The sequence below is a fragment of the Emys orbicularis genome, chromosome 10 (assembly GCF_028017835.1).
Source record: "Emys orbicularis isolate rEmyOrb1 chromosome 10, rEmyOrb1.hap1, whole genome shotgun sequence".
NCBI lineage: Eukaryota > Metazoa > Chordata > Testudines > Emydidae > Emys > Emys orbicularis.
The window spans coordinates 44,099,096-44,113,615 of record NC_088692.1 but is presented as its reverse complement, the minus strand read 5'-3'; the positions used below and the strand labels follow the sequence as shown (position 1 = coordinate 44,113,615).

The 14,520-nt window shown below is 48.4% G+C and overlaps 1 protein-coding gene across 1 annotated transcript in view; it reads right to left on the bottom strand.

The window, feature by feature from the left end:
• HCN4 (hyperpolarization activated cyclic nucleotide gated potassium channel 4) overlaps nucleotides 1-14,520 on the bottom strand; it is a 188,760-nt gene that overhangs the window by 71,320 nt on the left and 102,920 nt on the right. The window contains exon 3 of the mRNA XM_065412232.1: nucleotides 685-846. Within this exon, the coding sequence (XP_065268304.1) occupies nucleotides 685-846 (162 nt within the window). The remainder of the gene's footprint in view (nucleotides 1-684; nucleotides 847-14,520) is intronic.

Sequence of the window (14,520 nt, the reverse complement as noted above, 5' to 3'; positions counted from 1 at the left end):
AGGGGGTGTGGGCTCTGGGCTGGGGCTGAGGGGTTCAGAGTGTGGGAAGGGATTCCAGGTTGAGACTGGGCAGGGGATTGGAGTGCGGGGGGTGGGGGGGATGAGTGTTGTAGGCTCCAGCTGGGCGGTGCTTACCTCAGGAAGGCTCCCGGAAGTGGCAGCATGTCCCTGAGGCTCCTAGACTCAGGGGCAGCCAGGCGGCTCTGCCCTTGCCTGCAGTCACGCGGCTCTGCCCTTGCCTGCAGTCACCACCCCCGCGGCTCCCATTGGCAATGATTCCTGGCCAATGGGAGCTGTGGATTTGGCGCTCGGGGCAGGGGCAGCGTGCAGAAACCCCCTGGCCACCCCTGCACCTAGGAGCCGCAGGGACATGCTGGCCGCTTCTGGGAGCTGCATGGAGCCAGGGCAGGCAGAGAGCCTGCCTTAGCCCCGCTGTGCCACTGACTGGACTTCTGGCCTGTTAAAATCTCCTGGAGTGCTTTCAATAGCAACCAGAAGATTGAGGCCGATTCCAGGAGAGTCCCGGCCAATCCGGGAAGGTTGGCAACCCTAGGGGATGCTGTATTGCTGAGGGGGGAGGGGTTGTGGAATAGGGAGCTGTGTGTTGGGGGGATGCTGGAGGGATGCTTTGTTATTGGGGGCTTGTGGAGGGCTCTGGGGTGTCAAGAAAGAGCAGGCACTTACCACCATGCGATTGAGGGACACCCAGCAGTCTTCAGGGAAGTCCTGCAGCATGGGCACCAGGAACTGAAGGCAGCCATCCCAGTGACACAGCAGCAGCATCATTCCAATCAGGTTCACAATCCGCACCACCGCGCTCGCCAGGTCATAGGTCATGTGGAATATCTGCAGGGGCCAGGATGGAGACGATTCACACCCAGCTCATCAGCCAACCAATACAACCAGCAGACGGAGAGCTCCAAGCCAGGGAGCCACAACAAATCAAAGGCAGCCCAAGACAAGGTTGGGTCAATTCTCCACGGGCAGATCAGTGGTTAAATACAAAACATTAGAGCAACTCAGAAAACAGGTTAAAAAAAATAATCACCAAATATACCCACCCCCTCCCATTTTTCATCCACATTTCACTTGGATTTAAAATTTTCAGTCTGCTTTACAAAATAAATCGCATAGCTTCTCTTCAGCATTTCACTCGCACGTTACTTCTCTCCAGGGAGCAGTCCTCCTTTGATATCCCCCGTTTTGAAAATAGATTGTAAGTCCCACAGGGCAGGGGCTTTCTCTGTGTTTGTATATTGGATGCATGTGCCAGCATTCTCTCACACGCAGCAGCCTTAAACCAGCCAGAGCTCTCCAGTGAAAAATTCAGCAGAACTTGTCTCTTATCCAGCTGTCCCCTCTGCCCTTGGCCTTACATGGAGGACGGCAGGCTGGTGGAGAGGAGGGGGCACGGCCTAGCTGGGCTACACAGAGTTGGGCTACCATCTTCTGCTGGTATGCAGAGTCTTACCCTTCACAGGGCCATTTAGAACCAGAGGGCTCAGCAGCCCTGAATCAGGGAGTTGGAGTTGGTTCTCTGCAGCCACCATTCTCCATTACAAGGAGAGGCAACGTATTTTCCCCATTGTACTAATCATAAGCAGAATATATTCAGAAGTCCACGTATCATGTGATCAAGGCGGGGTGCAGACAGACATATGCCCCATAGAGTACAGCCCAGCGGGGACACTTTGCTTTATTTGCTAGGGAGAACTGGCATTCTGAAAACACTGGGGTTTGTCTCGCTAGGGACATGCAACCTACATGGAGCTACTATAAGGTGGGTGCAAAACTGGTTGGAAAACCATTCCCAGAGAGTAGTTATCAGTGGTTCATGGTGGAAGGATGTAACAAGTGGGGTCCCACACAGTGGCGTAGCCAGCTTTTAAGAGGAGGGGGAGCAAAGATAAAAAGGCACCCCCCCTTGGCTCCTCCTCTGGCCACGCCCCCTTGGCTCCTCCTCCGGCCGCACCAACCCTCCCCCTCCATGGCTCCTCCAGCCCTGCCGTGCCACCCCCGTGGCCCCCCCCTCGCTCCTCCGGCCGCGCCCACCGCCCCCATGGCTGCCGGCCGCACTGCGGGCCGCCAGCCTGGGCGCCCCCTCGCTCCTCTCTGGCCCGGCCGTGGCTGCCGGGCCGCCAGCCTGCGTCCCCCCTCGCTCCTCCGGCCCGGCCGCGGCTGCCGGGCCGCGAGCCTGGGCCCCGCCTCGCTCCTCCGGCCCGGCCGCGGCTGCCGGGCCGCGAGCCTGGGCCCCGCCTCGCTCCTCCGGCCCGGCCGCGGCTGCCGGGCCGCGAGCCTGGGCCCCGCCTCGCTCCTCCGGCCCGGCTGCGGCTGCCGGGCCGCGAGCCTGCGTCCCCCCTCGCTCCTCCGGCCCGGCCGCACCGCGGGCCGCCAGCCTGGGCCCCCCCTCGCTCCTCTCTGGCCCGGCCGCGGCTGCCGGGCCGCCAGCCTGCGTCCCCCCTCGCTCCGACCTCCGGCCCGGCCGCGGCTGCCGGGCCGCCAGCCTGCGACCCCCCCTCGCTCCTCCGGCCGCTTTTGGAAAGGCGGGGGAAGCGGCTGCTTCCCCTGCACCCTGCTAGCTACGCTAGTGGTCCCACAGGGATCAGTTTTGGGTCTGGTTCTGTTCAATATTTTCATCAATGGTTTAGATCAGAGGTGGGCAAACTACGGCCTGCGGGCCACATCCGGCCCGTGGGACCTTCCTGCCTGGTCCCTGAGCTCCCGGCCGGGGAGGCTAGTCCCCGGCCCCTCCCCTGGTGTCCCCCCTCCCCCTCTGGGCGGCATGGCTGGCTCTGGCTGGGCCCCGTGGCTGCGAGCTCCTGCCGCTCCAAGCGGCATGGTAAGGGGACGGGGAGTGGGGGGGGGGGTGTTGGATAAGGGGCAGGGTGTCCCGGTGGGCAGTTAGGGGACAGGGAGCAGGGAGTAGTTGGATGGGGCGGAGGTTGGGAGGGGCAGTCAGGGGACAAGGAGCAGGGGGGTTGGATGGGTTGGGAGTTCTGATGGGGGCAGTCAGGGTCCAGGCTGTTTGGGGAGGCACAGCCTTCCCTACCCGGCCCTCCATACAGTTTTGCAAGCCTGATGTGGCCCTCGGGCCAAAATGTTTGCCACCCCTGGTTTAGATAATAGTATAGAGAGTACATGTATAATGTTTGTGAGCGATACCAAGCTGGGAGGGGTTGCAAGTGCTTTGGAGGATAGGAATAAAATTCAAAATGATCTGGACAAACTGGAGGGATGGTCTGAAGTAAACAGGATGAAATTCAATAAGGAGAAATGAAAAGTACTCCATCTAGGAAGGAACAATCAATCAGTTGCACACATACAAAATGGGAAATGACTGCCGAGGAAGGAGTAATGTGGAAAGGGATCTGGAGGTCATAGTGGACCACAAGCTAAATATGAGTCAAAAGTGTAATGCTGTTACAAAAAAATCGAACATAATTCTGGGATGCATTAGCAGTATTGTAAGCAAAACACGAGAAGTAATTCTTCCGCTCTACTCTGCGCTGATTAGGCCTCAACTGGAGTATTGTGTCCAGTTCTGGGCGCCACATTTCAGGAAGGATGCGGACAAACTGGAGAAAGTACAAAGAAGAGTGACAAAAATGATTAAAGGTCTAGAAAACATGACCTATGAAGGAAAATTGAAAAAAATTGGGTTTGTTTAGTGTGGAAAAGAGAAGACTGAGAGGGGACATGATAACAGCTTTCAAGTACGTAAAAGGTTGTTACAAGGAGGAGGAAGAAAAATTGTTTTTCTTAACCTCAGGATAGGACAAGAAGCAAAGGGCTTAAATTGCAGCAAGGGAGGTTTAGGACATTGGGAAAAACTCCCTAACTGTCAGGGTGATTAAGCTCCGGAATAAATTGCCTAGGGAGGTTGTGGAATCTCCATCATTGGAGATTTTTAAGAGCAGGTTAGACAAACGCCTGTCAGGAATGGTGTAGATAATACTTAGTCCTGCCATGAGGCAGGGGACTGGACTAGATGACCTCTTGAGGTCCCTTCCAGTCCTATGATTCTTTATTAATGCTCTGCTCTGTCGCAATAGCTGAACCCCTCTGCTGTGGATCACTGTGGGCGGAGAGGTGTACACACTCCTGCACAAGTGTAACTGGGGGAGGTTCTCTCTGTAAAGGAAGGCCTGTAAGTTACACATGACACATGGCACACAGAGCATCCCAAGGTTCCCTGCACCTTTAATACAGACGTGCAGCTCAGGAAGACTACAAATCCCAGCATGCCACAATCCAATTTAACAAAAAGCCTGTTTGGATCAAGATGGAGCAGTTTATGTTGGAACCTGTAGTCCCTATGGGATGCATATTCACGTTACAGTAAATCTGTTGCATTTGAGGTGCCTGGCAAGTTGTTTGTGTTGCCAACTTTATAATCGCAAAAAAACAAAACACCCCTGCCCTGCCCCATCCCTTCCCCAAGGCCCTGCCCCGCCCCGCCCCACCCTTTCTCCCCATGTTCTGAAGGGCTGCCATAGCGATTTTTGCCAGTGCAAGGAAGGACGGAGGCACGACAGACAGATGTAGCCTAGCCCTGCCTGCTCATCACATCTCCGTGCCTTGGCCAGGGAAATCCTGAACACCGCTCCCCATGTGAAGCAATGCTGCTGTGGCTAGAGGAGGGATGACACATGTGAGTGAAGTATGTAGACTCATTGCTGTCAGCTGCCTCCCACCAAATGTATCCCGGCCCCTCGTCATGAGGAGACCTCTCCCTTCCCCATGTTGGGGATCCAGGCACAACCTGGCTGTTTCACAGATCAGCCCACAAGCTATTCACACAACTTCTTAGTTTGATTTTAATTGAGTCAATTGAGTGCCGAGAAACCTGAGGGGCTGAATGTCCCCATGTGAGTCAGGCAAAGCACAGACAGGACTTGGGCAGCACAAAGGAGATGCATTCTGGACAAGCATGTCCCTAGTTACTCCATGTACCTCATAGCTCTACCCAGGCACCTTGCATCTGGACTTATCCCAGCCTTGGGCTCCCTACACAACTCTGCCAATGTGGCTCAGTCCTACCCATAGCCCCCTTGCTATTCCAGTGCTCAGTCCCCCACTCCTCACAGCTCTGCCAACGCACCTCACTCCGGACCAAAATGACTCCCGTGGTCCCTTCTAACCCTATGGTTCTATGAATCTGTGACTTGTACCCCTGCTATTCCAGTACTGGGCTCCCCTCACAGCTCTGCTGATGCCATTCCCCCTCCCCCCCGACCTCTGCCAAAGGGGTCTCTATCCTGAGGTGTAACACCCCGTGCTATTACACTGGGGATTTTGGCTGGGGATCTAAAAGTCAGCTAGGCAGAACATATGCTGACACCTACATAACTCATTCTCCCTTATGGCCTTGGCAGGATCTACACTCGGTTCTTCAGAGGAACATTAGCCCTCTGGTACCACCTAACCTAGCTTTCTCACATGGCACTTGGCCAAGCTGGGTTGAGAAATTGATGCAACCCCTCATGTAAGATGGAGAAGTAATTTTCAGTTAATTAATAGGAACCACTAACTATAATAATTAATAATTTAGAACTAGTCATACTCCGTACTCTGAAAACATTTAGCACTAGAGCAACGCTGTCCACTCATGCTGCTCTGTTACTTCATTAGGCCTAAGTGACGGGTTTGTATGAAGAAAGAACCAACCCAACCATCACCCTCAAATTTAAGCTGACCGTGGGACTCAGGAGACCCAGGTTCAATTCCCCGTTCCATGACAGATTTCCTTGGGAAAGTCCCTTAGGCCTAGATCCTCAGAGGTGTTTAGGCACTTAACTCCCATTGGTTTCAATCCTTGGAGGATCCAGGCCTTAGTCTCCCTATGCCTCAGTTCCCCATCTATACAATGGGGCAATAGCTCAGCCCTACTTTACAGGACTGTTGTGAGGATAAATTAAAGAACGTGAGGCGCTCAGATACTGCAGCAATGTGGCCAGGTAAGTGGGGAAGTAGAAAGGCAGACAGTTTGGTTAACTGTTTCTAAACCCCATTGTTCACCCAGCTTCCTCTGCTTCTAGGGTGCAGCAGAAAACAGAGCCAAAATAGCATGAGAGGCCACCAAACAGCATTTCCAAGCAAGATGGACCCAGAATCCTGAGTGAAAGGCTGCGGTAGGAAATCCAGCTCTGTTTGGCTGGCTCAGCAGGTTAGTATGACAGCTGAGCAAATCCTTCAGAAAGAATCATTTGACTGGTTTCATCTCTTCTTCTGTCGCAGAAATGATCACCTCGAGTCCAGAGTATTCAAATGACAACCGAGGGCTATGCTGGTGCTTGGGGCAATGATCTGTGAAAGGGGCCACAAGTGGATATTTGTCAATGGAGGGTTTTAGTGAGTTAAATGACATTTCCTATCCTAGGTATCTGCACTCTCACATTTCATCAGAGTTCTAGCAATAATTCCATCCCTAGGAGCCCTGCCCATGGGGACAGTGTCCGGAACTGCCTTTTTTCTTTAACATAGAAAGATAGAAAATCAAAAGCCTGCGGAAATGGACATCTCAGGGGATTTATAAAGGGATACAAAGCTTTTCACCCCCTAGCTGGGGATTTGGCCCTATTCCAGCTAGGGATGCAAAGCTTTCACCATCTGATCTGTGTTCAGCAGCCTGCATGAACTGAGTTGGGAGCTTCAGCCTAGTTCTTAGTGGACAGGTGTCCCCATGACAAGCCGCTGCCTTTGCTCTTGGCAAGAACTGACTCCCTTGGCTGGCAGTCCCAGGAAAGGAGGCCAAAAGTTGAATGGGCCATATAGAGTGAATTGCCATCCCCAAGGCTGCCACCATCTGGACAGACAGCCCCAGTCTCCAGGGCAGTCAGTTCAGTACCTTTCCCCCCTTGAAATAAATTCACTTTCAGACATTAAGAAAAAAGGAGGAACCCGCACTCTGAGGAGCAGAGACGTAGCCACAGGGGGATGTGGTGGATGCCCTTCGTCTGAGCAGATATCCCTGCAGTAATTTTGCCCCATGTCATGGGGAATACGGGTTCCAAACACTCACCAGAGAGCTCCTAAGCTGGTCTCTCACCAAGCACTGTGCCTTGCTGCCCTGCAGCACCCTCCCGCCCCCCCCCCCCCCCGCTTGTGCATGAGAGATGGGGAAGGAGCATCCGAAAGTACATCGCACGGGGACATGAGCTGTGATTGGTACTTGTCTGGCTTTTGTCATTATGGCAGGGAAGCCTGGAGTGCTAATGACCAATCTTGTGCTGGGTGCTATTGGGGCTCCCTAGCTCCCTTGGAGTTGGTCACACACTTGGTCTTTCATCTGCTTGCCATTTGAGTGATTGGGGTTTGGCAAAGGCGGTGGTGGCCTGTACTCAACCTCCGAACCTCTGTTTCAGGAGAGAGGCAAGGGGGAGGTGGTGACACTGGCTGACAGCGCTAAGGGCTTCACCTCAGAAACCAGGCCAATTGTCCACAAATGGCTATGACTTGTGAATCCCTGTTATGAAGTCTGCTCTACACCCCCAGTCAAGGGAACAGTAAAGCTTCCTGGCAGGCCAGCAGCAGGAGGGACTGTGAACATCGCAGCCGAACTGAACCCTTTTCCAGTAAAGCAGCCTCTAGTTGTGGATGTGCCTTAGAACCCACTCTGCATCTAATGGGATTATCCATCAGGCTCCTAGTGGTACACATTTGAAATCCTGTCAGCACCGACCAACTCTGTAGAATACATCTCCACTGGCTCTACACCCCTGTAGGATTCCGCTGGGCTGGGTGAAGCCTCAGATGGCCACTAAAGTCAGAGGGCAAAGTAGACTTGAAGGTGACTTAATAGGGCAAGGGGCCCCCAGCTGTGGAATCTAGGCCGTGGCTCCATCACACTGTTTGAACTAAAGGTGTAGTTGTTTAAGTCAGTGCATATCCGAGTGTGGATACTCGGACTGATGTATCAATTGTCAGTAGAATTTTTGGTAAAGTATCTATAATTTCAGTTCCTTGAGAATAGTGTTGGCTAAGTAGTTTAAGTGTCCAACATTAATTTATGGTACAAATCCAAAAATATCCCTTTAGAAGAAAACACTTAAGGGTACAAAAATCAAGACAACAAAAATAATTTTAAAACCCCACCTTATGGGACAGAGTTACGGTTGTGCTGTGATTAAATGTGCATTTGATTATTTCTGAAAATAGCATGTTTGTCGATTACGTGAAGAATGCGAGATTTAGGACACTCTTAACTATTCGTTCCTTTATTTGGGTTTTGCAAATGAAGCATTAGGAAAATTTTGTGATTTTTTTTTCAAGTAGCAAACTTAGCTAGTTTTCTAAACAAAGCTTTTTGTTTCTAGATATATGAGAGTTGAGCGAATGAGGAAAAAAGTTTTCCATAGAGTATTGGCTTGAATTTAAAATTCATTGGACCACTTATCTGTTGCACTGCACCTTGTATAGTCATTTAGACTAATGCAGAGTGAACGTAAAATCAGGGCCGGCTCCAGGCACCAGCTGAGCAAGCAGGTGCTTGGGGCAGCCAAGGGGAAGGGGCGGCATGTCGGGCTCTTCGGCGGCAATTTGGCGGACGGTCCCTGTCCCTCTCGGAGGGAAGGACCTGCCGCCGAATTGCTGCCGAAGAAGAAAGCAGCACGGTGGAGCTGCCGCCGATCGCGGCTTTTTTTTTTTTTTTCTTTGCTGCTTGGGGCAGCAAAAACCCTGTAGCCGGCCCTGCGTAAAATGCTACCACTTTGATTTGATAGCATTTCACTCTTCCTTTGCACTGGTGTAAATGACTATACAAGATGCAGAAGAGAATCAGACTTGCTCATGCTCATGCTTTGCTCATGCTCAATCCACTTTTGGAGTAATAGAGTTTTACACACTCAACACCTGAATACTCATTCATAGTGTATTTAAACTTACATGTGCAAGAATTTGCACCAAAATTTAAATTCAAAATGATCTGGACAAACTGGAGAAATGGTCTGAAGCAAATAGGATGAAATTCAATAAGGACAAATGCAAAGTACTCCATTTAGGAAGGAACAATCAATGAGTTGCTCACATAAAAAATGGGAAATGACTGCCTAGGAAGGAGTACTGTGGAAAGGAATCTGGGCGTCATAGTGGACCATAAGCTAACTATGAGTCAACAGTGTAACACATGATAGTTTTCAAGTACATGTTACAGGGAGGAGGGAGAAAAATTGTTGTTCTTAACCTCTGAGATTATGACAAGAAGCAATGGGTTTAAATTGCAGCAAGGGAGATTTAGGTTGGACATTAGGAAAAACCTTCCTAACTGTCAGCGTGGTTAAGCACTAGAATAAATTGCCTCAGGAGGTTGTGGAATCTCCATCATTGGAGATTTTTAAGAGCCGGTTAGACAAACACCTGTCAGGGATGGTCTAGATAATACTTAGTCCTGCCATGACTGCAGGGGACTGGACTAGATGACTTCTCGAGGTCCCTTCCAATCCTATGATTCTATGAAAATTGGTGCATTTTACATGGTATCAGACATAGCAGGTGGACAAGGTTCCCTAAGACCCTCACCAGATCTCTAGTACCGATACAATTAAACAGACCACAAATGTCCAAGCAGTTATTTTGTGTGATTAGTACAAGAGAAATTTACCTTTAAACTTCCCCCCCATAGCCCAGTTCCTTTAGGAACGATGCCATAGGCAAGTCCTGTATGACACAGAAAGGGAAAAAAATTACTTTTTAAGAAGCTGATGAAAAATGCTCCTTCTCTCCTTAAACTGCTTCTTCTCTCCAAGAGATTCAAAGCATCAGTAGCTTGTGCCTGATTACAAAAATAATGATCATCCAATCAGGAAACAATAACGATACCATCTGGCCAATCACAGCTAACAGCTGACTAAGTGTCGAATACTGGCAGAAAATTGGTTGTGATCAAACTACAGATAGAAATAAAACTAGAGGAAAAAGTTAATAGGAACATAAGAACGGCCATACTGGGTCAGACCAAAGGTCCATCTAACCCAGTATCCTGTCTTCTGACAGTGGCTAATGCCAGGTAACCTATAGGGAATGAACAGAACAGTAATCATCAAGTGATCCATCCCCTGTCGCCCATTCCCAGCTTCTGGCAAACAGAGGCTAGGGACACCATCCCTGCCCATCCTGGCTAATAACCATTGATGGACCTGTCCTCCATAAACTTATCTAGCTCTTTTTGGAACCCTGTTATAGTCTTGGCCTTCACAACATCCTCTGGCAAGGAGTTCCACAGGTTGATTGTGCGTTGTGTGAAAAAAATACTTCCTTTTGTTTGTTTTAAACCTGCAGCCTATTAATTTCATTTGGTGACCCCCTAGTTCTTGTGTTAGGAGAAGGAGTAAATAACACTTCCTTATTTACTTTCTCCACACCAGTCATGATTTTATAGACCTCAATCATATCCCCCCCAGGCATCTCTTTCCATGCTGAAAACTCCCAGTCTTATTAATCTCTCCTCATATGGAAGCCGTTCCATACCCCTAATAATTTTTATTGCCCTTTTCTGAACCTTTTCCAATTCCAATATATCTTTTTTGAGATGGGCCGACCACATCTGCACACAGTATTCAAGGTGTGGGCGTACCATGGATTTATATAGAGGCAATATGATATTTTCTGTCTTATTATCTATCCCTTTCTTAATGATTCCCAATACTCTGTTTGCTTTTTTGACTGCCATTGCACATTGAGTGGATGATTTCAGAGAACTATCCACAATGACTCAAAGATCTTTTTCTTGAGCGGTAACATCTAATTTAGATCCCATCATTTTATATGTATGGTTGGGATTATGTTTTCAATGTGCATTACTTTGCATTTATCAAGATTAAATTTCATCTGCCATTTTGTTGCCTAGTCACCCAGTTTTGTGAGATCCTTTTGTAGCTCTTCGCAATCTGCCTGGGACTTAACTATCTTGAGAAATTTTGTATTATCTGCAAATTTTGCCACCTCACTGTTTACCCTTTTTCAAGATCATTTATAAATATGTTGAATAGTACTGGTCCCAGTACAGACCCCTGGGGGACACCACTATTTACCTCTCTCCATTTATTCCTACCCTTTGTTTCCTATCTTTTAACCAGTTACCAATCCATGAGAGGATCTTCCCTCTTATCGCATGACAGCTTACTTTGCTTAAGAGCCTTTGGTGAGGGACCTGTCAAAGGCTTTCTGAAAATCTTAGTACACTATATCTACTGGATCCCCTTGTCTACATGCTTGTTGACCCCCCCCCCAAAGAATTCCAGTAGATTGGTGAGGCATGATTTCCCTTTACAAAAACCATGTTGTCTCTTCCCAAACAAATTATGTTCATCTATGTGTCTGACAGTTTTATTCTTTTTAGTTTCAACTAGTTTGCCCGGTGCTGAAATCAGGCTTACCAGTCTGTAATTGCCGGGATCACCTCTGGAGCCCAATTAAAAAATTGGTGTCACATTAGCTATCCTCCAGTCATTTGGTACAGAAGCTGATTTAAATGATAGGTTACAGATTACAGTTAGTATTTCTGCAATTTCACATTTGAGTTCCTTCACAACTCTTGGCTGAATACCATCTGGTCCTGGTGACTTATTATTGTTTAGTTTATCAATTTATCAGGTAAATTAATCTACCCAAGAACATTCCAGAAGCAGGGAAAGAGGCTAAAATCTCCAAGTAAACCATTCACCGGGAATTATTTTCTTGGCTCTAACGTATACATCTGGATCACTCCCCCACTTCTGGGGACGAACGCAAGAATAACACTGCACAGCTTTCACACAGGCTTCATACTGATGGAGGAGCAGCAGAATATCCTGTGTCACCAACATTACATCTGGCAGCAGCCTCGATTCCTCTTAGAGGTCTTCCATCCAAACACTGACTAAGCTTGATCCTGCTTAACTTGCAAGATCTGACTAGAAAAGACCACAAGCTATGTCTACACTGCAGCTGGAGGTGCAATTGCAGCAAGTGTAGACACACCTGAGCTAGCTTTGATCTAGCTCACAGGACTATCAATAGCAGTGAAGCCACAGCAGCACAGACTGCAGCACAGACCAGCCACCTGATTAAGAATCCAGGGTCCCAGACAGGCTTACACAATCCATGCTGCCGCGGCTTCACTGCTGTTGTTATTTGCATTAGCTAGGTTAATGCTAGCTTGGGTGCATCTACTCATGCTGCAATCACACCTCTGAGTACAATGTCTAAGGGTAGGTCCACACTACCCGCCCAATTTGGCGGGTAGAGATCGATCTTCTGGGATCGATTTATCGCGTCTCATCTGGACGCGATAGATCGACCCCAGAAGCGCTCCCCCGTCGACTGCGGAACTCCTGCTTGCCGAGAGGAGGAAGCGCTGTCGATGGGGGAGCCTGCCTGCGCTGCGTGGACCTGCAGTAAGTAAATTTAGTTCGATCTAGGAAACGTCGACTTCAGCTACGCTATTCTCGTAGCTGAAGTTGCGTTTCCTAGATCGATCCCCCACCCCAGTGTGGACCTGCCCTAAGCTGTTATTGCCCCACACCAATGTTCAAGGTAATGCAACTGTTCAGGGATCATTATTTTTCTCACTTAGAGCTTGTTGTTATATGAGGACAGAGCCTGCTGTTGCCCGCAAAGAAAACACCTTCCTTCCTCTTCTCCAAACTTAACAAACATCCCACACAACACAAACAATGACATGCCCTGGCTGCTAGTTGACAACAGGATGTGCAGTGGAAGAGGGGGAAGATCAAACAAGCACCTCCCCAAGCTTGGAGATTTTATGAGGTGGCTTTCCCCGAAGGAAGATAAATACTCTCCAGGAATATACAATACTTTATAGACATCAAAACACTGACAAGTAACAAGTACACCTAAGCCACCTACAGCCAAACCCCTTGGCCAGCTAACTCATACTATGGTGATAGACAAGGCATAAGAACCAGGGTGACTAGGATAGATTGCAAAATAATTCACCCTTCAGTGCACTGAGGAACCAGCGCACACACTATCCAAAACTCTAATACATTTTATTTTAGCAACACCATACAAAAGCTCTCAGTTGCTTTTTCTGCATTTCTTATCCCACCACTGCTGACCACCAAATATCCATCAAACTCTCTCATTTACATCCCGCTAAGATTGCTCATTTCCCCCAAGTGAGGTTGCAATTCAAGCTGTGCAAAACCAGACACACTTTACCCCAAAACGTGTGTCGTTTTGGCCAATTACCAACCCTCAAGATTGCACAAAATGGCCATTTTTGCCACTAACACACACAAGTTCTGAATTTCAAAGGCACCTGTTACTCACAACGGACCCGTTTTCATTGATCAGAAGCTAATTTGAAGTGGAAAAAAATGTGCAAGAAGGGGTGAGGGGGCTTATTTTCAAGGCTATAACAGTGTGAAGAATTATGTTGCACGTGGAGGGGTTATGCTTTGCACAGTGAATGTTCTGTAACACTGTCAGCCAGCATAATTTAACTGCATGGAAGCAAGAGAGATTTACACTAACCTCCAGAGGGAGTTTAATTCTTCATAGACAGCTGGCTTCCAGCAGGACTGATCATGCTAATGGAGCTTCTTCTCCAGTCGTGAGGTGGGAGTGAGTGGGCAGGAGACAGGACAAAAGCCACCAGAAAACCCAACTAAAAAGAAAAAACATTTTCTTCTCTTCTCCTGCAGAGACTCGCGTCTGCTGCAAAATGTTTACAGCAGGAATAGGTGAAGTAGCAGGACTAATTAGCACCAAAAAAGCTAGTGCAAACGGCAGATGTTTATAGATAGATAGATAGATAGATAGATAGATAGATAGATAGATAGATAGATAGATAGATAGATAGATAGATAGATAGATAAAACTCCAAAGATCTTGCTTGTGCCATGTGTTTGTGCCTCTTAGAGTTCAGGTTGTCATGGCAACTGCCTCCCTTCCCATGCAACCATTCAGACTAGATTTTAATCGTCATCATTTAAAGAATTTTTCTTACCACGACAAACACGACACAGACAACTCTAATGACTGGCTTGCCCTTCAATTGTCTTTTCCAAATATCTCTAGGAAAAAGATTCCGGAGTGGATCCTGCTCCCACCGAACTCAAATGTGAGACTCCGGGGAGGAGGCAATGGTTGAAATCTCAGAGAAAGTGTCTGATAAAAGCAACAATAAGGTTGGTGCTAAATTTTTTAGATGTACCATTTCCAAAAGTGATTTAGACACCTAGATGTCCAAGCATTTTGTTGACTTTCAATGAGGATTTGGCTCTGAAGTGCCTAGGGGTCACACTTTCAAAGGGATTTAGGCACCTAAAGATGGAGATGAGACCTAGTGGGACTCTTAAATGTGCCTAAACAGGTTAGGTGCCTAACTCCCATTAGCTGCATCTTCAGATGCCTAAATCCCTTTAAAAATCTGGCCCTAACACATTTTTGAAAATGGGAATTAGCCACTTTTGGAACTTTTACTCTGAGTCTAGAAAACTAACACAAAAAGAATCAAAAGTGAGGAATGTCAATCACTTGCAGTTAAAAATGAGCACATCCGCTTAGCACTGTGTGCAA